The sequence below is a fragment of the Megascapheus bottae genome, chromosome 5 (assembly GCF_031878675.1).
Source record: "Megascapheus bottae isolate mThoBot1 chromosome 5, mThoBot2.hap1, whole genome shotgun sequence".
Taxonomy (NCBI): Eukaryota; Metazoa; Chordata; class Mammalia; order Rodentia; family Geomyidae; genus Megascapheus; species Megascapheus bottae.
The window spans coordinates 74677332-74704135 of NC_143513.1; the positions used below are offsets into that span (position 1 = coordinate 74677332).

Genomic DNA, 26804 nt, shown 5'->3' on the forward strand with positions numbered 1-26804 from the left:
AGGTTGGCTTTGAACCACAATCCTCAGACTCGGCATCCTGAGAACTACCAGTACTAGGGTAACACACTTGTAATTCTTGCTACTTGAGATGCTAAATTTGAGAAGCAGGGTTCAAAGCGAAGCTGGGCAGATACATTGAATTCACTTATCTTTGATTAATCAGCAAAAGCCAGAAGTCAGGTTCAAGTGATAGAGTTCCGACTTTGAGAGGGGAAAGCCAAAGGAGAGTGTGAGGTTCTGAGTTCAAACCCAAGTACTGCCTCCTCCATCAAAAAAAAAAATTAAAAAATAAAACCCCAAACCTAAAACCCAAAGGACTGTAATGTTAAAAAGATATTGTCTGAAATATTTGTGTATGTCCATCTATCTTTCTATATCTTACATAGCACAATCCCATTCATGTGTTTTGCTATGTGGAAGAGGACATAGAACCCAATGCCATGGGACTATATAAGTACAACAAACTGTTGCCATAGTTACCATTAGAAGAGCAAGAGTGGTGGAATTGTACAGAACCACCAGCCCCTTCAGGAATTTCTGCCCCACATGCCCTATCCAATTTCCCTTTGCCCTTCTAGTAATAGAATCGCTGCTCCTGCTGAGTTTTAGAATGGCACTTAACCACTCTACTAAAAAGGACTCTTCCCAGTTTTACTGGAAGCTAGGTATGACTTTTTAACAAACCCAGGGGCCTAGGGAGTATGTGGTCAATGAGTGTGTGTGTGTGTGTGTGTGTTGTTTAAATTGTCTGACCTCCAGTTTTTTTCCAAAGTAAAGGAAGCACTGGGTGCTAGATTTGGGCTGATCTGGCTGTGTAGATAGGAAAACGTTTCAAGGCCTGGTGAAATGCCAAGCTGGAAGGATTCACCAGGGTCCACATTATGGGAAAGAGAACTAAACTTTAAATAGCTTGAGCCAATGAGCTTGTCATACCAACTTAGCCTATAACCTAACATAAAGGATCCAAATATTTCCACCTACCCAAACTTATTTTATAAAAATGCTCATAGGTATCTTCATCTGTTTGGGCTACTAAACAATGTCCCACAAATTGGGTGGCTTTAACAATAGAAATTTATGTTTCATATTGAACGGGAAAAAATTATTCAAAGTAGGCGTAGACTAGTGGGCCCTTAGAAGACAAGCAGTATCACAGATAAACCCCAGACCCATCTCAAAGTCTGGCTTGAGCAAGAGATAGCCAGTTGTTACTGAAAACAGGCTCTGGCCTCAAGCTTCCTGCATTGCCCTAACTGCTAACCCTTTCCCACTTAAGCAACCCCCAATTTAAATCCACCTATTAGCAACTAGTATAGCCCTTGTACCCTAATTCTTTTGCACTACCCTATAAAAGCCCTGCAACCCAGGATCCAGAATTTCAAGTGTTAGCTTGTCTGGATCTTCAGGAGTGAAATAAACCCCGACGAAGTCTATCTTTCCACAACATTTCTTCTAGGTTAAGACCAATTTCAAGGTTCTGGCTAATTGTGTTACTTCTTAACTGGGAAAGTAGCTCTTCCAGTTGTGCCAAAAACTACCTTCTCTCTCAGTCCTCATGTAGCTTTTCTTTGCTGAACTTCTTCTACGAAGAGAATTCTGGTCTTACTTTCTCTTCAAAGGACTTCCATTTCTTCAGATTAGTGCCAATAGTATAATAAGGAATATAATTGATCATTGTCTTGGATTCCTGTAATTTCCTGCATAATGGGGATGCTAAAAGTATCTACTGTACTAATTTTTGGTCTCCAGTCTTCCCCACTGTGACCGTTAGTCTGTCTACAAGATCCTTGGAATTTCCTGAATGATAGGAGATGGCCCATTGTCTTTTTTTTCATATATTTTTATTGTAATTAATAGAAGGGTTACATTATATTCGCCAGATAGAAGGTGCATTACTTCACATATATTGATACCCTTTCTCATGTCTTGGCCCTCATTTTCCTCCCCCCACCCCCAGGCCCATTGTCTTTTGTTATTAAGTTTCTTTGGGACAACTGCAGTATATATGCTTAGTGGTAAAAATCACCAAGGAATTACCAAAGTTGGAACTTGGAGCCCACACTCTGACCTCTGAGTAGAGAAAAAGGGCTGGAAATGGACTTATCCCACTGGTCAGTGTTTTAGTTAATCATGCCCAAGTAATGAAGCAGCCATAAATTGACAGGATCTGTTTCCAGGTTAAGGAACACATTCGGGCACTAAGAAATTGGTACCCCTTCCCCTCCCCCATCCCTCATCTTTGTGTACCACTCCCACATCTTGCCCTATTCCATTTGGCTGTTACTCGGATTTGTCCTTTGTAATAAATCAGCAAGTGTAAAATGTTTTCCTGACTTGTGAGTTCTACTCTGGCAAATAGTTGCATTTGAGGACTGTGGGAGCCCCTGGTTTGAAACCAAGCTGGCCAGATGTGACAATGGGTTGAACTTCATGATTCACATCTGATGGAGTATGCAGGTTTTAGGACTCTCTGACTTGGAAGTGAGACACTAAGGGAACCTGGTATTCAATCCCAGAACTGAATTATTGGACATCAGTGGAGAATCCCATGGAGTGGAAAACCCACATATTTGATCTCAGAGGTCTCATGAGTATAGAAAAAGAATGTATTCTTCATGATGGCTTCACTTCAAGATCTCATTTCAACTTAATCATTCCCAAGATAATTAAATCAAATATCTTTTAAAAACACAGATTTTGAAGTTCTCATGTTTTATGCTGAGTTGTGTTAGAATATTTGGTTCAGTAATGGTTTCTCATAATCAGTGTCATCTTTTTATGTGTGCAGCATGTGTTTGCTGGTACTGGGTCTTGAACTTGGGGCCTTATTTTTTTTCATTCAAGACGCATTCTACCACTTCAGCCACAGCTCCACTTCTGGTTATTGCTAGTTAATTGGTGATAAGGTCTCAAGGAACTTTTCTGGCTAGGTTTGCCTGGAACTGTGATCCTCAGCAACCAGCCTTCTGAGTAGCTAGGATTTACAGGGGTGAGTGACCAATGCCCAAACCACTGCTTGAAGTCAGGGCCTGAGCACAGCTCCTCAAGGTTAGTTCCTCTGACTTTTTGGTAACTAATTAGAACCACACAGATTTGTCTTGCCTGGGCTGGTATTGAGCCATGATTCTCAGATCTTAGCCTCAGGAATATTTAGGATGATAGGTATAAGCCACATAGCTGGCTTTGCTTGTTTTATCAAAGCCTTTTCTGACCTGATCCTACTTAGAATTTAGGTCTGGTAACACTGCACTTGTACTTTCCCTTTCTTGTCTTAGGGCCTGAATTCACCACCTGGGTGCCGAGCTCTTTTCCTCAAGGCACTAGTGCTCTACCACTTTGAGCTACAGTGTCACTTTCTGGTTAATTGGAGACTAGAATCTTTTGGACTGTTCTGCTTTGAACCCAAGAGTCTCAGCTCTCAGTCTCTTGAGTAGCTAGGACTACAGACCTGAGCCACCAGTGCCCAGCTCCCTGGTTCTGCTTCGGAAGCTTCTCCCCAAACTGCCCTGCCAGTGTCTGATTCAAGATGTGTATGATTCCTGTTATCAGGGAAATGGAAAAACGTAAACAAAGGTATGAATCGCTTGGACAGCAGTATCGAGGTTATTCTTAGAGGTCTTTTTATGATGTCACAGTGACAAAGGAAAGACGTTTGTCACTATACATTCCTTGGAAAAGGAGCTACTTTTATCCGTTGACAAATCCAAATATTGACTTTAAAACTGAACTTCTTTCCATTAAGGAAATGCCTAAGACGAACCTTCCCTCCTCCTTCTTTACACCCATTCATTCATCCTGGTGATGAATAAGCCCAGGCTTCAAAATCCATGCTGCTTCTCCAACATCTCTGTCGCACGCTATGTTTTTTTGATCCCTTCTTGGCGCCTCGCTGCCCCCACTCCGACCTCCTCAGCGCCCCCGCCCCGTCCCCGTCTCCCCGGATCCCGTTTCCTCCCAGCTCCAGTAGAAACACCCGAGTTTTCCAGGCAGTCACTTTAATTAACGGCGTGGAGTAGACCAGGCGGGGGCCCCGCCCCGTGGGAGGAGCCAACGCGGCGTGCCGACTGGTTCACAAATGAACCCTTCCTCTTGAAGGAGCTACACACGCGCTCCACATACACGCACATGCACATGGTACGCACATACACACGCGCTACGCACCCCTAAACCCCCGCACTCACTCACACACACTCACTCACACACACACACACACACACACACACACACACACTCACAGAACCAGTCAGAGGCCGCGGGTCTCGGCATCCGGGGTGGGCGGTGCCAGGCCGGCTCCGCCCCTTCTCCCAGCCACCCGCCGGCGCTTCGGAACGCCGCGGGCTTCGGCAGGCCCCGCCCCTTCCCCAGGCGCGGCTCCCATTGGTCGGCGCGCTCCGGGCTGACGCCTCGGTTGCTGGGAGAGCGAGGCGGGGGCGGAGCCTGCGGTGGGTCGGGGGGCCGCAGAGAAAGGCTGCGAGGCGCGGGCGGGCTGGGCGGATTCGACGCGCGCCGCAGCGGTTGGCGAAGCCGACCCGGCGCAGCCTCCGCGGTGCCGGGAACGGTCCCGGCTGACAGATTCTCCCTTCTTCCGGCTGCGCCACTAGGGAGGCGGATCTCCGGGGCCTCTGGCGGCTTCCTCCTCTCCGCGGGTCCAGCGAGCGGCCTGGGAGGAGGAGGTCGTCGGGGGCGGCGGCGGCGGCGGCGGCGGCGGGCGGGGACCGCGCTCCCCCCTTCCCCGGCGGCGGCGGGGCAGGACAATGGAGGTGGCTGTGGAGAAGGCAGCGGCGGCCGCGGCTCCGGCGGCGGCCGCCGGGGGGCCCTCGGCGGCCCCGACCGGGGAAAACGAGGCCGAGAGCCGGCAGGGCCCGGACTCGGAGCGCGGCGGTGAGGCGGCCCCGCTCAACCTGTTGGACACTTGCGCCGTGTGTCACCAGAACATCCAGAGCCGGGCGCCCAAGCTGCTGCCCTGCCTGCACTCGTTCTGCCAGCGCTGCCTGCCTGCGCCCCAGCGCTACCTCATGCTGCCGGTGCCCATGCTGGGCTCGGCCGAGACCCCGCCGCCCCTGCCGGGCCCCGGCTCGCCGGTCAGCGGCTCCACTCCGTTCGCCACCCAAGGTGAGAACCGATGGCGGGCGGCCGGAGAGAGGATGGGAAGGCGGGGCAGGAGCGGGGAAGCCCCGGAGGCGCCCGGGAGGCGGCGAGCGCCCTTGTGCGGCGCGACCCGCTGTCACGTCGCCGGCGCCCGGGGTACGCGGCGGGGGAGGGGAGGAGAGGGGCGGGCCGGGAGGAGCGGCGGGAGGAGGGTCGGTCTGCAGGCGGCGGGTGGCGGCGGGTGACCTGGAGGGCCCCGCGCGCTCCGCCGCGCGCGCGCGCGCGCAGCAACTTCCCTGGGTGCTGTTGGGGGCACCGGGATGCGCCGCTGCCCGGCGTTCTCTCCCGGGCCGGAGCGGCCCGGGCGCCCCGCACTCGGGCCACAGCCCCGACGGAGTGTCCAGGCTGTGGTCGTCGCGTGTCCCGCGGGGGGGGGGTGTCTTCGCCGACTGCATCCAGTTAACCGCTGCCTCCTTTCCGCAAAGCTTTGTCCGGATCCATATGATCCTAATCATCTCGCATGTCTCTCTACCTGCGTTACTCGAGCTGGGGGGAGCGGAGCGGGGCGGAGGGGGAGGGGGGAGCGGGGGTTAAGTGATGGGGGACTTTCTTTGATGATCGGTTGCAGATTGGATGCCGTCTGGTTTCCTGTCTCGGATGTTTTGGTTCCTTTCTGCTTAATGAGTTTCCAGTCCTCTCTTTTCCCCTCCGCTGCTGTGGACAAAGGAACCCGGCGCTGGTGTTTGTGTGTCTGTGTCTGTGTGTCTGTGTCTGCTTCTTTCCCAGGTTTTACTTGGATGGAGACAAAGTGATCGGTTGGATTTGTAGGTAATTGGTTGGAAGTTCCTGTTGTTTTTGCGTGTGCGGTGTTTATTACTGGATAATGAGACTTCCTGACAGGTTCTCATTGCTAACGGTAACAGGTTTCAAGCATTTAAAGTTAAAAGTATTCTAATTGTTTCTAGGAGAAAAAGCACGTGAGTTTTTTTTTTCAGGTTTTAAAAATGCAAATGCTGGAGCGTGGCCTTTAAACTAAGTGAGAAGTAAATGAGAAAGGCAAATCATTGTTTTTTTATTTATTTATTATTTATTTATTTGTTGTTGTTCTTTTGGAAATCCGGACTCTACTGTGTAGCCCCGGGTAGCCGTCCTCATGTTTTTGAGAAAGAGTTGTTCGCCTCAAAACTGGAAGAGCTAGGACTAAAGGTGTGGGCCTCCACCCCCCCTCATTCCCCACCCCCGCCTGGGAATCTTTTTTCATTTCTTCTTCTTTTTAAAGTAGTTATACAGAGGGGTTTCATTCCAACATATCAGATTACTGGGGCTTGACCTCAAGGCCTGGGCTTTTGTGCTCAAGTTTAGTACTCCAGCACTTCAGCCACAGTTGCACTTCCATCGTTTTGGTAGTTAATTGTAGATAAGAGGTTTTTGGACCACCAAATGTGAAAATCATTTTTAACATTTTAAGAGGCTTGTTATTTGAGATAATATGCTAACTGACTATATTACGTCAAACGATGTATGAATTTAATGGTTTGAATAGGCCATGTTTTGTTTTTTTTTATTAAATTTCCTGTCATTAAGGTGTTGTACAGAGGGGTTAGTTACCATTTTGTAAGTCAGGTAATGAGTACATTTCTTTATGGGTGATTTTTTTCCATTCCTTTGCTTTCTCCCAGTTTTCCCCTCCCATCCCTGCCTTGCTAACTTTTTGAGTAGTCTGGCCTTAAACTGCAACCTTATTGATCTCTTTCAAGTGGCTGAAATTACAAATGTGGCTTAATTCATAATGATGCCCAGCTTAATTCAACACTTGGTCTTGGGTGTTTTTGTTGTTTCTTTTGTTTGTAATGGGACAGTTCTGGGGCTTGAATTCTGGCATGCATGCGTGTGTGTGTGTGTGTGTGTGTGTGTGTGTGTGTGTGTGTGTGTGTGTTTGTGCATGCATGTGCGTGCACACGCAATTGTGCCAGTCCTAAAGCTTCAACTTAGGGCCTGGCCACTGTGCTGAGCTTTTGCCCAAGGCTAGTGATCTACCATTTGAGCCACAGCCCCATTTTCATGTGTGTATGAATGTGTAATTTATTGGAGGTAAGTATCTCACCAACATTGCTTTCTAGGCTGACTTCAAACTGCAGTCCTCAGATCTTAGCCTCCTTAGTAACTAGGATTAAGGTGTAAGCCACTGGCACCCAACAGTTTCCCCTCTGCAGACCACCCTACCATCATAGGAGTCATTCAACCAAGTTTCTCCTACTTGTATCATAAGTCTCATGCTTCTGCACTCTATCCACTAAGGTACTAACTGCTTTTTTTTTTTTTTGATGATGTATGAAGAACACATTAGAAAGGATAGCATCTTCCATTACAGCAAATGATAGAATGTGTATTGTCCAGTATAGTAGATAATATCTTCCAAAACCAAAGAATAAATTTCTTGCCTAGTATAGAAGACTACATTTGGGGTTCCTTTCTTATAACCATCTATTACAGGTGTCAAATAGCCCTTTTCATCTTGTTCTGGGGAACTGAGACTCTGGGGGAAAAATGTTGCTACTTTGATTTATACTGTTGCTCTAAGTATTTGGCTATTGTCTCTAATTCTTGAAAGGTTGCTTTCTTTTCCCTCTCTTCTCACCCTCCCCCCTCTCCCTTCCTTCCTCATTGTCTTGTGCTGGTACTCAGCACAAGATCTTACACTCTACCACTTGAGCCACGCCTCAAAACCAGCATTTTGCTGATTAATTTGGAGGTAGAATGTAGCAGACGTTTCTGCCCACGTTGGCACAAACCTTAGCTCTGCAGATCTCAGCTCCTTGAGTAGCTAAGATTACAGGTGTGCACCACTGGCATCCAGCTCTTAGGCTCACTTTTGAGACATTTGAAATTTCAGACATTTTTGTAATTTCCAATTTTTTGTCTTTCTGTTGTTGGGAGGGAGAAGCCCAAGGATCTTGTGGGTCAAGACCAGCCAGCTATATACAATAAGACCTTGTCAGAAGGAGCGAGGTGAAGACATGGAACCCAACCCCGATGCCCCTCAGTAGATGACTGGATCAGGAAGATGTGGTCCTGATCCACAATGGAATTCTATGCAGAAAGAATGGCATTGCCCCATTTGTAAGGAAAGACTTGGAAAAAAAAATCACATTAAGTGAAGTAAGCCAGACCCAAAGGAACATAGTGCTCAGTGGTTTGCCTCATTTGTAATAATTAGTACACATCTAGGATTCACCTAGCAGAGGATTACGATAGCTCAAAACCTAGGTACATAAGGTCATATAGGATGAGACTAAATGAAAGGATCTCCAGGATATGGAAACAAGAGCTTTATCTTGTGTGATTGTTGTCCTTAATGTACTATGTTATTTCTCTTCTTTTTTTTGTCCTTTTGTTAATAGCCTATTGTTACTGTATCTGACTTTGTTACCTGGTATATTGTATATATGTTTGTTTATTTGAAATAGGAAAGGGATGGGGGGGGAAACAAGATGATTGGGAGGGGGTGGGGGCAGGGAAATGGGGACAAAAACATGAGCAGGGCTATCAATATGTGAGAAGTAATGCACCTACTACCTACTACAGTTACATTGGTAACTGTAACCCCTCTATATATTACCCTGACCATAAAAAATTTAAAAAAATAAAAAGAGAGGGGACCAGAGATGTGCCTAATGGTAGAGTGCTTGCCTAGCGTGCACAAAGCCCTGGGTTCAACTCCTTGGTACCACATACACAGAAAAAGCCAGAAGTGGAGCTGTGGTTGCATGGCAGAGTGCTAGCTTAAAACAAAAAGTATTCGAGGACAGTGCCCAGGGCCTCACTTCAAGCTTCAGGACTGCTCTTCCCCCACCCCCCCAAAAGAAAAAAGAAAAAAAAAGAGGAAAGAATAAAGGAGGGAGGGAAAGGAAAGAGAATAGGACTTGCTTGGTCATCACCTTTCTTCTAATGAAAGGTGATGCCTAGGCATCATGGGTCATTCCTTACATGGGACAAGCAGGTAATTGAGAATTGTGTTGAGCTCCTGTCAATCTGAGGGAAAGAAATAGGGAAGGGAAGGAAATAGGGAAAATGAACAAAGGGGCAAAACTTTACTTAATTCCAGCAAAGTTCATGTAAGATTCTCAGGGAGATATATATAGATATATTGTAAGCCAAACAAACCAGGTTTGCTTTCTTGTTTGCTTTGGTGCTGGGGATCAAATTCTGGGTCTTACAGATCAAAGTGCACCACCACTGAGCTACTGTGATCCCAGCCAACAGTTTTATTTATTTAGAAACAAGGATTTCGTGGTTTATATCTAATCTTAGTACTTAGAGGCTGAAATCTGGAAGACCGTTGTTCAAGGCTAGCTTGGCCAGTAGAGAAGAGAAGTTGGTTAGATTCTATCCAGAAAATAACTTATCAGAAAGCCAGGCTGCAGTGGTAGAATGCCAGCATAGCACATGTGAGGACCTGAGTTCAAACCCCAATACTGTCTTCAAAAACAAAACAGTAGCCAGGCACCAGTGACTCAGGCCTGTAATCCTAGCTACTCAGGAGGCTGAGAGATCTGAGGATCGTGGTTCAGAGCCAGCCCTGGCACTTATCTCCAGTTAACCACTAGAAAACCGGAAGTGATGCTGTGGCTCAAGTGTTAGAACGCTAGCCTTGAGCTGGAGTTCAAAGACAGCATTCAGGCCCAGAGTTCAAGCCCCATGGCTGACCAAGAAAAAAAAATGCTTTTAAGAAGTTGCCTGGGTAGGTACTTTATTTAGATGTATTCCTTCAGAAAGCCAGATTTAACTAATCTGACGCTTTCATGGACTTTCTGCCTATGCCATCTTCAACCTGAGGGTCTTTGGTCTCAGCCTTCTGAGTAGCTAAGATTATGTGTGTGAGCCACCATCCAGCAGCTCATACATTTGGAATACTATTAAGACCAAGGTCAAGATATAGGATATCAGTACCCAACACTGTCAATCTAGTTTCTCTTTCTGCAAATTGAGTGTGTGTGCCAGCCAGCCAGTCAGTCCTGGGGCTTGCACTCAGGTCCCAGGCACCATCCCTGAGCTTTTTTTTGCTCAAGGCTAGCACACTACCACTTGAGCCACAGCACTGCTCTGGCTTCTTCTGTTTGTGTGGTACTGAAGGATGGAACCGAGGGTTTTATTCATGCTAGATGGTAAGCACTCTACCACTAAGCCACATTCCCAGCCTGTAAAACATTCTTTGATAACCTCCCCCCTCCGCCTTTTAAGAATCCTAGTTCAGGTGCCAGGAGTTTGACCTAGTGGTAGAGTGCTTGCCTAGCATGCATGAAGACCTGGGTTCGATTCCTTGGCACCACATACATAGAAAAAAGCTGGAAGTGGTGCTGTGGCACAAGGGTAGAGCTCTAGCCTTGAGATAAGTCCAAGGGTAATGCTCAGGCCCTGAGTTCAAGCCCCACAACTGGCAAAGAAAAAAAAGAATCCTAGTTCACAGAAGCAGTAAATCCTAATACTTTTTTTTTTCTTAGGCCAATGTGTTTCAACTTAAAAATAAAGCTATCAGCCACAGAGGAAAAAGTACAATTTATAAATACCAGGATAGAGATTTGCCACCAACCACCCACTGAGAACAAGTGTCTAAAACCTTGGTCTGAATGAACTTCCTTTTCTAATCTTGATGTTGGAGGAGTGAGCAGGAATTGACCACAGTCAATCTACCTCAGTCTTGACTGTCATTTCCTTGGCATGCAGCTCTATGTTAGGGAAAAAAGCAAGGAAAACTCATTATGGGGAAATGTTATAAAATACAATATTTGTATTTTGTGGTGGTAACATTAGACAAAGTAGCAAACTCCCAACTACTTTCTAAGGCCCAGCTTCTGTGGCTCATTCCTATAATTCTAGCTTCTCAGGAGGCTGAGATCTGAGGATTGAAGTTCCAAGCCAGCCTGGGCACTAAAGTCTGTGAGACTCGTATCTCCAGTTAACCACCAGAAAACCAGAAATGGCACTGTGGCTCAACTGGAGCTGAAGAGCTCAGGGACAACACCCAGGCCCAGAGTTCAAGCCCTATGATCACCACCAACAACTACTACTTTTGAAAGGGGGGGTCACATTATTTGTCATGAAAAAATAATAAGAATGCTTCAGTTCTTAAAGGTAATTATTTTTTGCAGTGGTGGGAATGGAACTCAAGGCAAGCCTTTTTCCACTGAGCCATACATCTCTGGGGGGGAGAGGTGGGTGTGGTCAGGTGTCTGTGCATACTGGCACCCATTACTGGGGCTTGAATTCAGGGTCTCATGCTCTTACCAGGCTTATTCTATTCAGGGCTGTCACTCATCACTTGAACCACACCCCCATCTTTATCTCTTTATCCGATAATTAGAAAAAGTCTCCTGATGTGCTAGCTTCAAATCTTCATACCTCAGCCTCTTGAAAAGCTAGGTTTATGGATATGAGCCACCAGTTCTAAACTCTAAACCTAGTAGTTGACAATACATGTTACTGTTTCCTTAGCTGGTTTCTTTTGATTCTTAGCTAAATACTATAAATCACTTTGTAGGTAAAAGAAACAGTAAAAGATCAATAGTGTTGAAAATTGGTCTGTACTTGGCATTTCTATGTAAAATTTGTATTTGCCTGTTGATAGGACTCGGCAGGAGACTCCCACTCTTAACCTTCAGTTTTACTTCCTGAGCTTTCTGTTACCATCTAAGGTCAACCACAGTCTGAAAATATTAATATGGAAAATCCCAGAAATAATTGGTTTTAAATTGGATGCTCTTTTGAGTAGTGAGGTGAAATGTCACTCTATCATATTTAGGGTATGAATCATCCTTTTGCCCACATATCCATGCTGAGTATGCTGCGTGCCCATAAACATGGTTGCCTTCATTTACATTTGCTGTCCTAGTATGCAGTGCTTGTGTTTAGGTCACCCTGAGTGGTAGCTTTACCTTGCATCATGCTTAAATCATTCATCTTGCCTCATCTTGTCATGTAGGCCTTTTACCATCTTAACATCAACAGAGGGCAAGAACTGTACCCTAAGATGTTTTTAGAGGTCATTCTCTTAGTATATTTTTTGTAATTGCTCTATTTCTTAATCTCTGACTATCTCTAATGAATGAACTTAGTCTTAGGCGTGTATATATGTAGGATTGCATATATTAAGAGTCTAGACAAGTCTGGGTGTGGCTGTTCTCGTTTCCTTGGACAAATACTTAGAATTTCAAGGCTGTATAATAAAAATGTTTAGTGTAGGGTTCTCCCTTCTCTCACTCAGTTCCCTTCAGAGGGGGTTCACACCTTTGCCAGTTTGGGTAGTTTTAGTCTTCATTAGCTTTGGCTATTTGAATAGATATAAAAGGATATCTACTAGTTTAAATTTTCATTTTGCTGATAGATAATGATGAATGCACGTTTCTGTGCTTAGTTGTCATTTCTTATATCTTTTTTGGTAGAAAGTTTTCCATACATTTAAAAATTAAGTAGCTTGTCTTTCTTGAAAAAATTAGATATTTAAATTTTCTGACTTTATCCTTCAACTCAGGTGCTGTCTTAAAAATTGCATGTTTATTTTTAGTAGTTGTACAAAGGAGTTACTACCATTCAACAAATCAGTTTGTAAGTGCAGTGCATCTGATGAATGTCATCCCATTCATCATTATTATTAATTCTCCCCATCCTGTGTCTACTGCTGTTTTTTTGTTTTTGTTTTTTTGTTTTTGTCTGATCCCAGGGCTTGAAGTCTGGGCCTGGGTGCTATCTCTGAGCTTCTTTGCTCAAGGTGAGCATTTTACCACTCGAGCCACAGTACTACAGCTTTTTTGAGTAGTTTTTTTGGAGATAAGAGTTGAATGGTGTTCATTACTGGGGCTGGCTTCAAATCACAGTCCTCAGATCTCAGCCTCCAAAGTAGCTAAGATCACAGGCATGAGCCACCAGCACCTGGCAAGTGTCTTCTGCTTTCTGAGTAGGTGCTCCACCACTCGAGCCTCAACCTAATCTTTGATTCATCTCTTGAAGAACCGAAGTTTAAGGATTTTTTTGGAAGGAGGGGTGTCATGGGTCTTGAACTCGAGGCCTAGGTGCTGTCTCTGAGCTCTTCAGCTTAAGGCTAGCACTTTACCCCTTGAGCTACAGTGCCACTTTTGGTTTTCTAGTGGTTAATTGGAGATAAGAGTCTCATGGTCTTTAGTGTGGGCACTGGCTTTGGCTTTGAACCTTGATCCTCAGATCCCAGCCTCCTGAGTAGTGAGGATTACAGGAATGAGCCACCTCACTCAGCTTCTTCTTAGTATTTTCTCGGCAGACAATAAGGGAGGTAGTTGGACTTCTTTCTGTGTTTTACAACTTGTCTCTTTTTTTCTTCTACCTTATCTGTAGGACCTATAGAAGGGAGTGTTTAAAGTATGTAGTTCTGGAATTGGTAGCCCAGTGGTAGAAGCCTAGGATATGATGTCTAGTATTACCAAATGATGGCGTTGTTAGGCTCACAGGAAAAGCATGCCAAAGGGCTCCATTTTACATCTCTTGAGGGAAACCCACATGTAGTGTTGTGTAGGTTGGAAAGAAGGGCCTCGTTTACAGTTGTCCCTGTCATCAGGGGATTTCTTTACTGCAAACCCCATTGTTTCCCAAACCCTCCAATTATAATAATGTATGTGTGCTTGGATAAGTAGGCTATGGACATTAATACCTATTTTTAAACAAGATGGCTATCAAAAAAATTGAAGGTTAGCGTAGGCCATTACCAGACCTTCATCTCTGTTCACAGGGAAGTTTCCTACGGAGGCTGCATTCAAAACACCCTGGTGCCAATGACCTGTCAGATCCATTCATTGTAGATGTACATCACAGGTCCAGCAGCCAGAAAACCTGACCTTCCTCGAATGTGGCAGTGCACGACTATAATTCTAGCACTCTGGAGGCTGAGGCAGGAAGGTTTGATCGTAAGATCCATACCAGTCTGGATTGTGCAGTGAGATCATGCCTCAAACCAATAACCAGGGCCAGGAGTTTGGCTTAGTGGTAGAGTGCTTGCCTAGCGTGCACAAAGATCTGAGTTTGATTCCTCAGTACCACCTACATAGAAAAAAAGCTGGAAATGGTGCTGTGGTTCAAGTGGTAGAGCCCCAGCCTTGAAAAAAAAAAGTCCAAAGACAGTGCTCAGGCCCTGAGGTCAAGCCCCATGACTGGCAAAAAAGAAGAAGAAAAAAAACAATAACCAAAGAAGTGATCCTAAATTCTACCTCCAGGAATGTCACAGAGATCTGGCTCTTCACAAGTCTGTACTCAAGGCTGTTGATGCTTTGCTTTCCTGTCAATTTGGGATAGTGTAGAAGTCTGGGTCTATAGAAATCAGAACTGCTTCTCTCTCTCCTCCAACTCCTTTCTTCCCTCCTTCTCTCCCTCCCTCTCCTTCCTCCTCCCTCCCTCTCTCCCTCCTTCCTTCACTCTTTTCCTCCCCTTCTCTCCTTCCCTCTCTCCCCTCCCTCCTCTCCTCCCTCATCATTCCCCTCTCCCTCCTTCCCTCTCCCTTCCTCTCCCCTCCTCTCCCCTCCTCCCTCCTCCCTCCTCTCCCCTCCTCTCCTTCCTTTCCCTCTCCTCCCCCCCCTCTTCATTCCCCTCCTTCTCCCTCCCCCTCGCTCCTTTCCCCTCCTTCCTCTCCCTTCCTCCCCCCTCTTCCTTCCTCTCCCTCCCTCCCCCTCCTCTCTCTTCTTTCTCCCCTTCCCTCTCCCTCCCTCCCCCTCCCTCCCTCTCCCTCCCTCTCTCTCCTTCTCCCTCCCTCTCCCTCTCTCTCTCCCTTCCCCTCCTTCCTTCTCTCTCCCTTCCCCTCCCTCCTCCTCCTTCCTCCTTTTCCCTCCCTCCTCTCCTCCCTCTTCCTTTCTCTCCCTCTTTCTTCCTCTCCCCCCTCTCCTCTCTCTTCCTCTTTCCTCTCCTCCCTCTCCCTCCCCCTCTGCCTCTTTCTGCTTCTTCTCTCCTTACACTCTCCCTCCCTCCTCTGTATGTTGTGTGTGTGGGGGGGGGGTTGTTTTTTGTTTTATTGTTGTTTTGCTGGGGATTGAACTCAGGACCTTGTGCTTGTGTTCCACCATTGAGCTTTGTCCCTAGCCCAGTACGTACTCATATTATATGACTTCCCAGTTGTGTGTAGTAGATAGGTTCTTGGCATTCCTGAAACCAGAACATGTAATTAGCTGACACAAATTATGCTCTCTCTAGAACGCTATAACCTTTGCTATCTCATTTTGTGTTTCATTTTTTATCAGATGTGTGAGATGATAGCGTGATGGAATTGTGATTTTTTTCCTGCCCGCCTTGAATTATTTGAATCTTTGAAATGTCATTTTCAGCTATGACAAAGATGATACTCATCTGTAAGCACGATAGCATTGAAGTGGCAGAGCTGGCACTTCATAGGGTCTTACGAGCCTTGCTGTGAGGCTTAATAGTACTGATTATCTCAACCAATCTAAGCAAAAAATGTCTTAAAAGTTTCCAAATTAACCAGAAGACTCTGAAATTGATTGATGTCTTATATTGTGAACCATGCCATTAGTTGGCAATAGTGAAAGGCTCTCATGATTAACATGACATTTAAATATAATTTATTTCACCTTGATTTTATTCCTTGAGTAATGTATTTTATACCAAGTGTACTGATACTGTAGTTTGGATCCATATTAAGAACAATATATCTAGGAGGGCATGTGTTTTAAATGGTACACAACTATCAGTTGAATTGATTCAACTTTTTTTCCCCAAATACTACACTCTCCTTTTTTGGGGGGTGGGGCGGGGATGGAGTATGAAGATGGAACCCTAGCCCTTTTGCTGGTGTGCTCAGATCTTCTTTAAAGTTGTAAAACTACCCCTATATTTCAAAGAACTTCTTCCTGGTCTCGTCTAATAGAGTTCATAGATACTGCTATGGGACAACAAAGTTTGAAAACAAATGTTTTCAGACCACACTCCATGTACTTAGGAGGCTGAGAATACATGGCTAGCCAGGCTATACAGAGAGGCCTGTCTGAAAATAAGTCTTTAGTGACCGAAAATCATTTCACTACGATTATGGATGTAGTAATGTCCCTTAACTGCTTTAAATATGAAGGGAGCATGGCCAAGAAGTCATTGGATTCCTGGAGTCTCATTGTTCTGGTCTATATGGATGTGTGTTTCTTCCTGTCCTCCATTCCACAGAGCTTACTCATTTGTTGTGCCATTTGTTAGGTGATTTAATTTGCTTTTACTAATCTTTTTTGTTTGTTTTGTTTTTGCCAGTTTTGAGGCTTGAACTCAGGGCATGGGCACTGTCTCTGAAGCTCACTTCTTTTGCTCAAGGCTGGCACTCTACCACTTGAGCCACAGCACCACTTTCAGCTTTTTCTGGGTATGTGGTACTGAGGAATTGAACCCAGGACTTAATGCATGCTAGGCAAGCACTCAACCACCAAGCCACATTCCCAGCCCTTTTACTAATCTTTCTTGCCCACATTTTCATAGCTTTTGGTGCTTTTTCCTACCATTTCTTTTTTTTTCTTTGTCTCCTGGTTTTTTTCTCTTCTGGTAAATAATGAGGGAAGAAAATCTAAGATAATGGTAGCTAGACTAGGAAGAACTATAGAGAAGACTGAGAACAGCAAGTTGGAAAAAAAACCAGGAAAATGTCCTGGAAGCCAGCAAGAGAAAGTACATACAGAATCAGCAGTGCTTCTCAGTGTCGTGCTTCTACAAGGTCAAATAAGAGATTACTGTAAAAAATTACAGTGATAATTATGTGGGAACAAGCCAAGGGGACTTCTCTGTCTTTTAAATTTAATTAATTAATTTTTGCTAGTTCTGGGACTTGAACTCAGGGCCTGCCACTGTCCTTGGGCTTTCTCAAGGCTGCACTCTACCACTTGAGCCATAGCACCACTTCCAGCTTTTCTGTGTATGTAGAACTGAGGAATTGAGCCCAGGGCTTCATGGATGCTAGGCAAGCATTTTACCCAACTCATGTAGCTGTGTCCCCTTTGTAAATCTCCTTAATAATAACAATAAAAAATTAAATTAGGGCCTGGAGTGTGACCTTGTAGAAGCATGACACTGGCAAAAACAAAACAAACAAAAAAGATTAGTAAAAGCAAATTAAATCACCTAACAAATGGCACAACAAATGAGTAAGGTCTGTAAGATGGAGGACAGGAAGAAACACACATCCATATAGACCAGAACAATGAGACTCCAGGAATCCAATGACTTCTTGGCCACTGAGCAATTTTTGCCCAGTTTGTTTGTTTGTTTGTTTTTGCCCAGTTTATTTTGATGAGGTTCCTGGGGCTTCAACTTAGTGTCTGGGTGTTATCCCTGAATATTTTTGTGCAAGGCGTTTCAGCATCTTTTATAATTAATTGGAGATATGAATCTCAAGGTTTCAAACTGTGATCCTCAGATCTCAGTCCTCTTGAGTAGCTAGGATTACATGTGAGTCACTGTGTCTGGCTTATGTTATTTTTGGTTGTTTTTGTTTTGTTTTTAGAATTTCATTAAGAAGCTCAGCTTGTTTACAACTCACTATGTAACCCAGAACGTTCATACTTCCTCTGCCTCCCAAGTGCTGGGATTACAGGTGTGTAATCCTCTGCCCAGCTTCAAAGGGACATCTAGAATCAAATATTCTAGTAGATATAGCCAACAACCCAAATAGGTAAATTTCTCCTGAGAATAGAGTTGACCAGCAATAACAGTTCTCTCAGCCATAGTTGAAACAAGCCACGTTCCATAGAGGTACAGGTTTCTGCATATATATTAAGAAGAATAGGATAGTCTGAGGCAACTCAAACAGCTGGTCCTTGGGGTTCTTGAAGTAGTCTGTGAAAGAACAGAGCCCCACACTGAGAATAGACTCCTGCAGATGAACACAAGTAGACCAGAGTAGGAATTTGCTAATAAAAAGACTGCAGGTGCTGGTGGCTCACACCTCTTATCTCAGTTACCAAGGAAGCTGAGATCTGAGGATCGTTGTTTGAAGCTAACCCAAGCAGGAAAACTGGAAGTGGCACTGTGGCTCAAAAGTGTTGGCCTTGAGCAAAAGAGCTTAAGGACTACACCCATGCCTTGGGTTCAAGCCTCAGATACACACTGGAAAGGACAGTTGAAAGGCATCTCAAAACATTAGAGAAGTGGTTATACTGAGGTACACTGATTTGAATGCCTATGATAACATGAGAGAGCTCTGGAATTCTAAATGTAGGAAAGTTACCTAGTTATCTTAATGTATTTCTATCCCCTGCATACTACACTGTCATAAGTAAATAACTTTTAATATGAATTGTAGGAGGTGTTCTATGTAGTCTTTTACCCTTCAAGTATTACACAGAAAGAAAAAAGATGGGGGGTATTCTGAAAAGTAGACCTTAAGAAATGAAGATCTCTATGTATATAGGCTTTAAAGTAGAGAACTAATGAACCCCATTTCTACAATATAAGCTTGAAAATAAAGCACTGTGCTAGGAAAAGACAACATATATGACTGGTATCACATACCTGCAGTCCCACCCTTAAGAACCTGAGATAGGAGATTCTTGAGTTTAAGATCAGTTCCAGGCCAGTCTGACTTACATAGTGAGACCCTGCTTTAAAACACTTAAAAGGAAAGGGTCCTACACCTATAATCCTAGTTACCTTTGAAGGCTAAGATCTGAGGATCAAAGTTTGAAGCCAGCCCAGGCAGACAAATCCAACAGTCTCTATTTCCAGTTACTCAGCAGAAAGTCAGATAGAGGTGTGACTCATGCCCCAGGATAAGGTACAAAAAAATAAAAATAAAAAGAGGAAGATTACACCAGGTGCTTACAGGAATTGAAACAGGACTATCAAAATATCGTCTGGGACTTCAGAGAAAACGAAAATACTTTGGGAAGCCATCAAAACAAAAATATAAGAGTAGATTACTTAACAAAATGGTCAGACTTACCAGTCCTCTCCAACGTCAATATTTGAATCCTGAAGACAGTAAACTAAAGATTTTAAGACTTTCGGCAGGAAGAAAGGATGACTTGAGATTTTTATACCAAGCTAAATGATCTTTAAGCATAAATTAGACCACATTAAGCATTTTGAGGAATATTGTTCTTATAGCCTTTTCCACAGATACTGGATTTGACATATTTTATTTACTTCTTTGTGTATACTTGGGTTTTTTCCTAAAAGTTTGAGAATAAGTTGTAGATATTGTGATCTAAAACATGTCAACATGTCTCTGGAAACAAATGCAGTTCTCTTAAAAAAAAAAATAATCCATTCACCTGCATGTATTTAAAATGTGAAAGTCAGTGACTTTTGGCATATGCAGAGACATTCTCATCTGCTGATAGGTGGCTCACACCTGTCATCCTGGCTAGTAAGAGGTTGAGTTCCTAAGGATCATTGTTCAAAGCCAGCCAAAGCACCAAAATCCATGAAACCCAACTAATGAGCAAAAAGCCAGAAGTGGAGGTATGACTCAAGTAATAAAGTGAGGACAGTCTTCAGTATAAAAAAGGTAAGGGACAGTTCCCAGGTCCTTGATTCATGTCCCAATACCAATACACACACACTGCAACACATGTGTGTTTATGTGTGCACGTGAGTGTGCGCTCCCCCCCCTCTCCCTCTCCCTCTCCCTCTCCCTCTCCCCCTCCCCCTCCCCCTCCCTCTCCCCCTCCCCCTCCCCCTCTCTCCTCTCTCTCTCTCTCTCTCTCTCTCTCTCTCTCTCTCTCTCTCCCCCCCCCCCTCTCTCTCCCCTCTCTCTCTCCTCTCTCTCTCTCTCTCTCTCTCCAGAATAAAAACTCAACGTGGGCAGTGGCCAGCTAGGGATTTGGCTTAGTTAGATGAAGCCCAGGGACAGAGAAGGGTGGTTTTGTGGTTTGTACACCATGTTGTCTGCAACCACCAAAACAAAAGCATATAGACAAAACAAACAAACAAAATATAGCTCTAATACAGTTACTCAGCAGCACAATAAAACAATTCACAAATCTTCCTCAGGAAGCTATCAAAACCAATTTCAGACAACCAAGAAGAAATGGTTTAATAGGCTCCTATACTGGTCACAATGGTATCACTGGGTACTGTTTAACAGAGGACTAGGAATATCATTATGAGAACAAATAGCTGGAGAGAGGTGTTGGAGAGTTAAAAAAACAAACAAACAAACAACCTATGTATTCTGTGACAGAATGGAACTATATAAGTATACAGGCTTAACTGCCCTATTCAGAGAATTAAAAAATTGGGGTTGACCATTCAACTTTGCACTCCACAAAACATGCAACCACAAAACAAAGAATCAGAAAGAGTAAGAAGGTGGACAAAGATACAGTAGCCAAATTAAGTAAGAATTCAGTTTAAAGCTGGGTGCTGGTACCTAGAATCCTAGCTACTCAGGAGGCTGAGATCAGAGGATTGAAATTCAAAGCCAGCCCGGGAAGAAAGTCCATGAAACTCTCATCTCTAATTAACCACCAGAAAACCACCAGAAGTGATGCTGTGGTTCAGGCCCCACAAATGACCCAAAAAAGAGAAGAGAGAAAGAAGACTTAGGGATGAAAATTAGACCCCTGTAATGTACTTGTAGTGCAATATTGACTTTGGAACTATGCAAGTACTTCATAACTAGACAAAAACCAAATCAAAACAATCCCTCCATAAGAAAAACCAACACATTATATATTAGTGAGATTACTTCATAAACATGTAAATCTTTTTAACTAATATTAAATAACTATGTTGATACAGCATTCTTGGTGAACTATGTCAAGCATAGAAAAATATTGCTTAATGGCTATTCTGTATAGCCTCTAGTGGTTATAATAGTGTGATTATTTTGAAACTTTTGGATTTCATGTGTCATAACACATACAGTTAATTGTCTTAATGTTGTTGGGCAAAGGAATACAAAAGTCCCAGGATGGAAGCTTGCAGTAGACATGAGAAATATTAAAGCTAGGACTTCAGATTTCAAAGGATGTGTCTGAAGAAGCAAGTGCAAAACTCAAAAATTACCTGAAATGTTTAAACATATGGAAAAGAATTTACTTCCCCCGCCCCTGGGGTGCTTGAATTCAGCCCTGGCCTCTGTCCCTGACCCTGTCTATGCTCAGGGCTAGTACTCTGTTACTTGAGACATAACACCACTTCTGGCTTTTCCTGAATTGTTTATTGGAGATAAGTCTCATGGACTTTCCTGCCAAAGCTAGCTAGCTTTACCAAATGTTCCTTGTCTGTGTGCATGTATGTGTACATGTGCACTCTGGCCACACTTCCTCTTCTGGCCTTTGCTGGTTGATTGGAAATAGTCTCATAAACAAACTATTCTGCCCAGGCAGGCTTAAAATGGTTGACACTCAGATTTCAGTCTCTTTAGTATCTAGGATTATAGGCTTGAACCACCCTATCAGACCTGGCTGTAGCAGATTCTTGTGTGTGTCTATGTGTGTGTATGCATGTGTGTGCACTTGTGCATGCCAGTAGCACTTAAACCGAGGGCCTAAGCACCGTCCCTGAGCTTTCAAGGCTAGCTAGCACTCTACCAAAGAGCCACAGGTCCACCTTCAGCTTTTTGGTAGTTAATTGGAGATAAGAGTTTCAATAGGCTTTTTTTTTCCCCCTATCTAGGCTATCCTTGTACTTTGATTCTTCGATTTCAGCCTGTAGTAGTGACGATTACAGGTGTGAGGCATCCATGCCTGGCTTTATAGTAGGTTTTGATAAACTGATAAAATAAAACATTATGTAAGCTTCCTGATTATCACCACTGTTTTCAGAGACATATCTCACTGTTGAATTAGGTAAACCTCAAAATTTACCTTATAAGTTCCACAAACATAATCAGGTATTGGTTTGGAATATGAGAAATTGACAAGTTGACTTCAGCAGAGTTTATATATTTGTAATGTTGAGTTTCATACATCATGGGGTTTTTGTTGTTGCTGAAGTACTGGGGATGGAACCTAGGTTACACAAGTCTAGGCAAACACTCTACCATTGAGTTGAATTCCCAAAGGGATTTTACACATTTTCTCTTAGGAGTTTTCTTAGGTATTTAAATAGTGGGTTTTGTTGTTACTAGAAATTATTTACATACATGTGTAATATTCTAATTTTACATTCTTGTTCCTGGTGAATATACACATTGGAAATGCCTGAGATCTGAGCTGCCACAGTGGAAAGAGACTTAAGATTCAGAAATTACTTGACAATGCTATTTTTTTTGTTGGGGGGGGCGGTGTCATGGGGCTTGAACTATGGCCTGGGTGCTGTCCCTGAGCTCTTCAGACTACCACCCTACTCTTGAGCCATAGCCCACTTCCGGTTTTCTAGTGATTACTTGGACAGGAGAGTCTCATGGCTTTGTGTTGCCTGGGCTGGCTTTTGAGCCTTGATCCTCAGATCTCAGCCTCCTGGGTAGGATTACAGGTGTGAGCCACTGCACTCGGCTGACATTTTTTGTACTTCTACAGAAGTACAAATGTCAGAGCAGGAAGCACACTGGGTAAGCAGTTGCCCCAGGTTTTATTTTTAAAATTTCATTGTAAAAGTGATATACAGAGGGTTTACAGTAAGGTAAAGTAAGGTAACGAGTTCTTTCCTTCCTTGCTCTCTTTTTCTCCCCCCTACCCCCTTTCGCCAGTCCTTGAGCTTTCTCAAAGCTGTTATCTAGACATCTTCCTCCTACTCCCACTCCAGTCCTGGAGCTTGAACTCGTGGCCTGAGCACTGTCCCTGAGCTGCTTTTGCTCAAGGCTAGTACTCTACCACTTGAGCCACAGCACCACTTCTAGCTTTTTCTGCTTATGTGGTACTGAGGAATCAAACCCAGAACTTCATGCATGCGAGGCAAGCACTCTACCACTGAGCCATAGTCCTAGCTCCATAGTAGACATCTTTGTTTTGTTCTTGATCTCAAAAGAAAAGCTTTCAGCATTGTACTACTAAATATGAAACTTGCTGTATGTTTCTGAGGATTTAATGAAGATGGCCGAACACAAGTATCCAACTTTGGATGGATGAGAAGCACAGTAGTTTATTAACTGGATAGCCTTAATTCACAGTTCTGGAGAGGACATTACAGACAGGACTACCGGATTTGCACTTGGGATAGAGTGAAGAAGAGCATGTGGGAGGTGACTTTTGCTTTCTTAATGCCAGTTCTGGGGCTTGAACTCAGCAAGAGAACTGTCTCTGAGGTGAGAGCCATAGCTCTACTCCCAGCTTTTTTGTGGTTAATTAGAAATAGTCTCATGCCCTCCGTGGGAGGGCTTTAAATCCTGAGTAGACTAAGATTACAGAGTGAACCAGTGATATTATTGCCAATATTGGGGCTTGAACTCAGGGCCTCAGCACTGTGCCTGAGCTGCTTTTACTCAAGACTAGCCACAGCACCACTTCAGCCTTTTCTGTTTAAGTTTACTGAGAATTGCAGGATTGAGGCACCATCAGCTATATTTCAAGACTTTTGAAATAATTGTGAAACCAAACAAGTGATATGATTTCATATTTGTATCTATAACACTGATGATCTTAGCACAATAATCTTTTAAAGTATTACCTTCATAATAATAATTCTACTAGTGTAATTCTCAGTTACATTCAGATTATAGAAATGGGCACCATGTCTAACCAGCAGATTGACAGGGGCAATGAATGAAGAAATGCCCATGCAGTGAAATAATGCTTTATTTCTCCATGGACCAAGGAGTAAATCTTACAGATAGTAATACTGGGAGCCGCCCGCTACCCCCTACATTACAGGCTCAGATTGTCTCTAGGGCTGTGAAGCCTGAACAAAATATAGCCATTTCAGGTTTAGATCTCACCCTGTTAAGGCACTATGTCAGCAACTCCCTCTGAGCCCAAATTCCAGGCAACACAGGAAATTCCGGAGCAAGCTGAGGGAGGTAAATTCCTGATAGCAGAACAAAGGCAAGAAACCAGGTGCAAATGTTACAATTTTATTGGATGCTGTGCACGTGGTCAGCTTGTGCCTTGCTATAAAAACCCTGCTCTCAATTCTGACTCCTGCATCAGTGATGGTTGTGAGCCCAGACTCAAGCTTGCAGTAAAAGATTCAGCTCCTCGGTGGTCTTTGGGGACCACAAATCTGGGCATTACAGGGCAAATAAAATCAGAAAGTGCTGAGGTAAATATTACCCTGAGGCATTGATTTCTGTCTTTTTACAAGATAACTACAGAAGACCATACACTCATATAGCCTGAGCACAACCAGGGCATCATTCATAGTCCAAGAATACCAGTCCTATCTCCTCACAGCCAGTCACAATCACCACAGGACTCTAGGGTTTCTATATCAATACATATATCTTTCTAAAGAAAATAGTAGTACCCTAAATACAAATGCAGATGGCTTTACACAGGTAAATGATGTTAATTTTAAGCCTTATAAAAATTATATCTATTAGAACTTGCCAAGATAACTTACTCATCAGGTAGCAGCCCAAAAATTTGTCAATATAGTTTACTTTAGACTTTAAGAAATAGAATAGCAGCCAGGCGTGATGGCTCACACTTGTAATCCTAGTTACTCTGGGGGCTGAGATCTGAGGATCAAGGTTCAAAGCCAGCCGGGGCACAAAAGAACCTGAGACTCTTATCTCCAATTAACCTCTAGAAAATGGGGAATGGGGCTTGGTTCTAGGGTAGAGCTGTAGCTTTGAGCCGAAGTTATCAGGTAGGGTGGTAGCCTTGAGTTGGAGAGCTCAGGGACAGCACCCAGACCTAGTTCAAGCCCCATGACCCACAAAAACAAACAAACAAACAAACAAAAAACCTAGAATAGCATATATTTCTTTCTTTTTTTCTTTTTTTTTTTTTTTTTTGCCAGTCCTTTGCACTGTCCTTGGACTTTCTCAAGGTTAGAGCTCTACCACTTGAGCCTCAGCACCACTTCCAGGTTTTTTCTATGCATGTGGTACCAAGGAATTGAACCTGGGTCCTTGTGCATGCTAGGCAAGCACTCTACCACTAGGCCAAACTCCCAGCCCCATATATTTCTTTCTTTCTTTCTTTCTTTCTTTCTTTCTTTCTTTCTTTCTTTCTTTCTTTCTTTCTTTCCTTTCTTTCTCTCTCTCTCTCTCTCTCTCTCTCTCTCTCTCTCTCTCTCTCTCTCTCTTCTTTCTTTCTTTCTTTGCCAGTTGTGGGGCTTGAATTCAGGGCCTGAGCACTGTTCTTGGACTTTTCTCAAGACTAGAGCTCTACCACTTGAGCCATAGCACTACTTCCAGCTTTTTTCCCTACGCATGTGGTACTGAGGAATCAAACCTGGGTCTTTGTGCATGCTAGGCAAGCACTCTACCAGTAGGCCAAACTCCTGGCCCTGAGCATGTATTTCTAATGAAGATACATTTGATAATTTCTCCACTACTTTTGTTTTCTGCCTTTTATTCACTGCCTTTTTTACTTGTTGTAGTTGTTGTTGTTGGTTGTAGGGCTTGAACTCTGGGCCTGGTTGCTGTTCCTGAGCTCTTCAGCTCAAGGCTACCATTCTTAACTACTTGAGCCACAGTGGTCTTTTATCTTTTGGCCCACAAACTCATTTCTAGAAATCCATTAAGTTTCTATCCGTATGTTTACTTTTATGTAAAAGTGAAATCTAAATCTGAAAGTAAATGAACTTGTGAACCTGAAAAAAAATACTAAATTGGCAACATCACAGTATAATTGTTGGTTTTATCAAGTTTTGTTTGTTTGTTTGTTTGAATCTTTAATGTTTCTCCTGAGTTTTAAGATTCTGGCCTGGAGGATAGTACTTTACTGTCTTTTGACTTCCTTTTTTGTGTTTGGTGAGGGGTGGGCTATCAGTCTTTGATTTTTTCTATTTTCCTGAGAAGCCATCCTTTTTCTTTGCTTTTAAGATTTGTCTCTTTGTCCTTAGCCATAGTTTTTGTGTAATACATATTATTTTATTTTGGAATCACTCATTCCAAAAGAGTTGTATGATTTATTATTTTCCTTCTGCAGAATTCGATGAGGCTCTAGTAAAATACTTGTTACACATTTTATATATGTACATATCTAATCTTGGACTGTAGTCTGTTCTCTTATTTGCATTTCTATCCTCATCTGAATACCATTCTGTTTTTGCTTCTTATTGCTGGTACTGAGGATTGAACTTTGGACCTCACCTCACACTTGATTTTTTTTGACCATTCTATTCCTCTTTCCTCAGCCTCCCTAGTACTGCTAGTACTGCAGTTAAAGGCTTCATATCACCACAGTAGCTCCCACCCTGTCTTGATTACTCTAGTTTTATGCGAAGTCTTGAAATCACATTGCATAAATCCTCTAAATGTTATTTTTCATCATTTTAGGATCAGTTTGTCAGTTTTTACCAAAGGCGGAGGAGATTTTAATTGGGATTGAAGTTTTGGAGAATTCAGCCATATTGAGTCTTCCAATCCAAGAACATTTTAAATATATCTTTTAATTAGGTCCGCATTAGTTTTTGTTTTGTGGTCTTCACTATATAGTTCTAGAACATGCTTTGTTAAACATACAGTCTTTTGTGGATTCTTGAAGATTTTTTTTCTTATTGTTTACATTGTTCCTTATTTTTTCAATCCATGACAATTTTATTTTTTTTTTTTGCATTCATTAAAATAGCTTTAAGCAGGAATGGTATGAATGGACATCTTCTTTCTACCATCAAGATAATAGACCCTTGGTCTTTTTTGTTTTCTTGAGAATCTCCCT

General features: G+C 43.4%; 1 protein-coding gene across 3 annotated transcripts in view; it reads left to right on the forward strand.

The window, feature by feature from the left end:
• Window positions 1–590: 590 nt before the first annotated feature.
• Trim24 (tripartite motif containing 24) overlaps window positions 591–26804 on the forward strand; it is a 96623-nt gene continuing 70409 nt past the window's right edge. For 2 of the 3 annotated variants that reach the window (XM_090333379.1, XM_090333380.1), the window contains exon 1: window positions 4711–5112. In XM_090333379.1, the coding sequence (XP_090189505.1) occupies window positions 4755–5112 (358 nt within the window). In that variant the 5' untranslated portion in view covers window positions 4711–4754. Of the gene's footprint in view, window positions 666–4710; window positions 5113–26804 lie in introns of those variants that run through there. The other variant, XM_090333381.1, reaches the window with a different exon arrangement.